The 4,178-nt window shown below is 31.0% G+C and overlaps 1 protein-coding gene across 9 annotated transcripts in view; it reads left to right on the forward strand.

Annotated features, from left to right (window-relative positions):
- The window catches only part of LOC106879297 (protein vav), a 109,668-nt gene that overhangs the window by 44,862 nt on the left and 60,628 nt on the right, over nucleotides 1–4,178 (forward strand). For 4 of the 9 annotated variants that reach the window (XM_052975517.1, XM_052975509.1, XM_052975513.1 and 1 more), the window contains one exon: nucleotides 2,606–2,708. The exons of the other annotated variants lie outside the window; for them this stretch is intronic. Coding sequence is in view for 2 of the 4 variants with exons in the window: in XM_052975509.1 (XP_052831469.1) it covers nucleotides 2,606–2,708 (103 nt within the window). In the remaining 2 variants the exon portion in view is untranslated. The remainder of the gene's footprint in view (nucleotides 1–2,605; nucleotides 2,709–4,178) is intronic. 9 annotated transcript variants of the gene reach the window in all.

The following is a 4,178-nucleotide window of genomic DNA, read 5'->3' on the forward strand; positions in this document are numbered from 1 at the left end:
AAAAAAAGTCACATCAGATAATGTGGTCTAATATGTGGTCTCTCTAAATAAAGATCATGAGTGGAATGTCCCTGGTCATACATCTGTTAGATTAATGGCAATCTGAGGCTAAGTAATACCAACTATTTAGTTTCATACTATAGTTGACTTGTAAGCAGTTAGAATCTTGGCCTCATCATGTACCAAGTTACACTTTTATACTGCATGACATTGGATTTGAGATCTTTTTTAAGTGAAATTTGCAATAAAAGTTACAGGGCTAACTTGTTCAACCCCTTCTCCCTGCATAGATTTCACCTCTCCTTTTTTTTCTTTCTTTTTTCTATATAATTTCTTTTTTTTTTTGCTTTTAACTGTTAAGGAATCCCTACATAATTCATTGTAATCCCTATTTGAGCAGTGAGGTAAAATTAATGAGCCTCAGGAGCTTCGATTCCTCCTTTTCATTAGAGAAAACCAGAGCAAAAATAATCCTCTTCTCCTTCCCCTTACTCTTGACTCTTCAACATTGATTCTCTTTTATTCATTCATTTGTTTTCATCAACCACTTAACTCTCTTCTCTCTCTTACTTTCTCTCTCTCTCTCTTTATTTTCCTTTTTTCTCTCCTTTCTCCTGTTCTCTTTAAAACCAAATGTAATGTTTTCTAATTCCTTTCTCCATCTGACAACCTGCCCTCCACCCGCCCCATTCTTGTTAATCTGTTCTTCGTCATCCTCCTCAATCTCCTTACACCCATACCAAATTTAATTATCTCCTTATCCATCTCTCCTTTCTTTTCTTTCTCTGTCTCTTTACTTTCCTCCCTCCTCCCTTTATCCCTCAATCCCTGTTTCTACTCCCATTCTTCTTTATTTAAACTCTTTTTTTACTTTCTTTTTTATATTTCTATTTAATTCAGAAGAAACCATTGAATTTTTTTAGCTTCCAAATTTTCCTCTCCCACATTTTTATTTATCTCTCTTTTTTTTTTTAAGGTAAAATTTGCCCCACTAGAATTTTTCTAGGTTGTTCTCTAGTACGATAGAAATATTTCAAAATTTTTTCTTTGAAAAAAGTCATATGAAAACCATTTAAATGCTTTTGCTCTCTATTTGAGTATATTTGTGTGTGTGTGTGATAATTTGTAAGTAGTTACATAAACAAAAATGAGAATATTTAATATGTTGGGTAGATTGAATATATTCATTATAATAGTGTAGATAATATTACTTTTCTTTGGTTTCAAGTTTTTTACTAAGTTGACCTTTCTTCAAATGGATGTGAATTGACTTGATGATTTCTTTTCTCAAATAATGATTTTATTTAAGTGTTCTCCATCTCGGGTACCATGTTATTAATTTCTGTTGAGGTATATGCATGGTAAAATGTGTCAGTAGAAGAGGATGTTGAATAACAGGTCTGGACACACACTTGAACACTAATATATATATATATATATATATATATATATATATAGGTATGCATGCATGTATACATGTGATGTTTGTATTATGATACATATAGGTTGTTTTGCACCACAGTGTGAGAGTTTCAAAGATTGAATGTGCTAATCCTAATATAGTGTTTGATATGTGGCATTGATTTCAGTGGGGTCAGAAGCCTGTGGATGTGAAAGTGTGAAATGTAAAATATGAAAAGTGAAAGTTCAGTATATTGTAAAATTTTTGTTTTTGGTTTCTGTTATGCAATTGAAGAAATCAGCTTGGAGGAATTTGTTGATATGTCTGCATTTGGTGAACATTTCAGGTCTTGAGGTCATTTAAAATAAACACACACACAGATACACACAAAACCTTACCATGACATGGGTACAAATATTGAAATCATTAGTGTATGGTTTATTTTGGTTTAGCTTATCCCAAAAGACGTGCAGTTTGTTAATTTTCTTGTCTTTTAGTTTCCTTAAAGAGCTTGAAAGGTCTGTGGCATCACTCTTTGCTATGTTTCATATATTTGAAGCATGGTCATTATAGTGGTTTTTGAAATTGCCCAGTATTATCTTTAGGAGAATAGATTGCTGCTTTTCTTTCATTTCTGTTTGAGGGAAGGGGGCATAACTTTATTTTTGCATATGCACCCTGTATTATTTTTTGGAGAATTTATAAATTATTTAGATATTTTTAATGTTGGTTTTGCAGCTGTAACTGATTTTCATTGTGTTATGATCGAATAACTTCTGGTTCATGTGCTTTAATGAAAACTGTGTGCAAATGAGGGCTAAAATAATTTTTTCCTATTTTGATTTTGACATTTTGATGTACATACACACGCATATACGCACACACAATAGTAAGGGCATGATGGATAGTGCCTATCACCTTAGAAGATCCTTCTAAAGTGAACATCTGTAGATCAATGTCTGATGCATGTGTGCGTGTGTGTGTATTGATATATATATAGATAAATTGTGTGTATCTGATATCCTGTTAATTGCCATACATTAAATATTGTCTGTCTTCTTGATCTCCTATTGTTCTCCTCCCACCTCCTTTGTCTCTTCTCTTCCCTCTCTGTATTATGACATCTATGGTACTAACTAAACCTGGCTTGTTTAGAAATGTCTATTCGCTGCCCCTTGTCAGCTGTTGTTTGGCTTTTTCCAGTGACTTACCAGATGACCACGAAGTGTATAACAAAGAAACACAAGATGATAATCAGCAGATATATGAGGATTTGTGCTCGCTTAAACGCAAATCCACTTCACAGGTAAAAAAAAAAAAAAAAAAAAAAAGGAAATAATAATAATTGTTGTGCCAAATCAGTCAGTCACTGAAGTGTTTTTTTTTTGTTTTTTATTATTTTTTTTGGGCCTTGAAGCATGTTTGTTATTAATTCAGTTGTCTTTCTTTTTTTCTTTTCTTTGTTTAAACAAATATTTAATATTTCTTGCTTTCTATGTACAAATGTATGTGTGTGTGTGTATATATATATATATATTACATGTATATATGCAAATGCATGCACATATGCATAAGCCCACACCAATATGTATATATATATATATATGTATATATATAGGTATGCATATCTTTATATACATACTCTTTTATAGCCCCTTTCTGATTTAATTTAATTTTCTTTTATGTTATTTTTCTTAATCTTAGAAGAATTTATATTATTTTGGAAGAAATGTTTTTAATTTATTTCTCTTCCAAGTACAAATATTTTCAAATGTAATGTTATTTCATTGGAATTTAGTATTTTCTTTTCTTTTCTTCTATTTTTTTTTGTAATTTTCTAAGGGGGGAATGTGTTTTTTTTGTTTGTTCTCTTTCTAATTGAATTTTAATTTCTTACTGAAAATGTCTAAGTAGCTTCCAACTTGTATATGGTGTTACTTGTATCCAATCATGTTGCTAAACTTTAATACAGGTAGGTTAGAATGAGTTAACAACAAAATGGATTTATCAGGAAAAAAAAAATCTCTATTACATAAAATAAACTAAATAATGTTCTGCTTAAATAATGTAGCATGTGGTTTTAACAGTGTACTTATTCTGATAACTGATTTTCCTCATGGTTTATCTTTATCTAGAATGATTTTATGTGATATACAAATATTGCCTTTTTTTTTTAATTTTTTTTTTAATATATAAGATATTTTCAGAATATTTTCATTTCATTTTTCTTTTTATAAAAGGTATCAATTCTGATAATATATGGATAATCTCTCTCTTTTTCTCTCTCTCAATGATAATATCTAGTAACATTCCATCTGTCTATAAACCCTTGGTCATACCCTCTCATCTTTAACATATCTTGTGTGTGTGTATATATACATACATGTATACTTAAGTGTGAATGAGGAAGTACTCTATACCAAAATGTAGTTATATTAAAGAAAAGAAGAAAAAGAAAGAAACAAAGGTGACAAGCTGGCAGAATCATTACTGCACCGGACAAAAAGCTCAGCAGTATTTCTTCCAGTTCTCTACATTCACAGCTCAAATGCTGTTGTGGTTTACTTTGTGTTTCATCCTTTCAGGGTTGATAAAATAAAATGCTAGTTGAGCACTTGAGTTTGATGTAATCATTTGGTGCCCTTTCCCCAAATTCCAGGCCTTGTGCATATACTAGAAAGAATTGTTAACTGGGAGCTAAAATGTCACTTATAGAAAAAAAGAGAAGCAACAAACTCAGAGTAGCGATTTCTAATAAATGATTCCCCCCCCCCCC

The sequence above is a fragment of the Octopus bimaculoides genome, chromosome 21 (genome assembly GCF_001194135.2).
Source record: "Octopus bimaculoides isolate UCB-OBI-ISO-001 chromosome 21, ASM119413v2, whole genome shotgun sequence".
In the NCBI taxonomy this organism is placed as follows: Eukaryota; Metazoa; Mollusca; class Cephalopoda; order Octopoda; family Octopodidae; genus Octopus; species Octopus bimaculoides.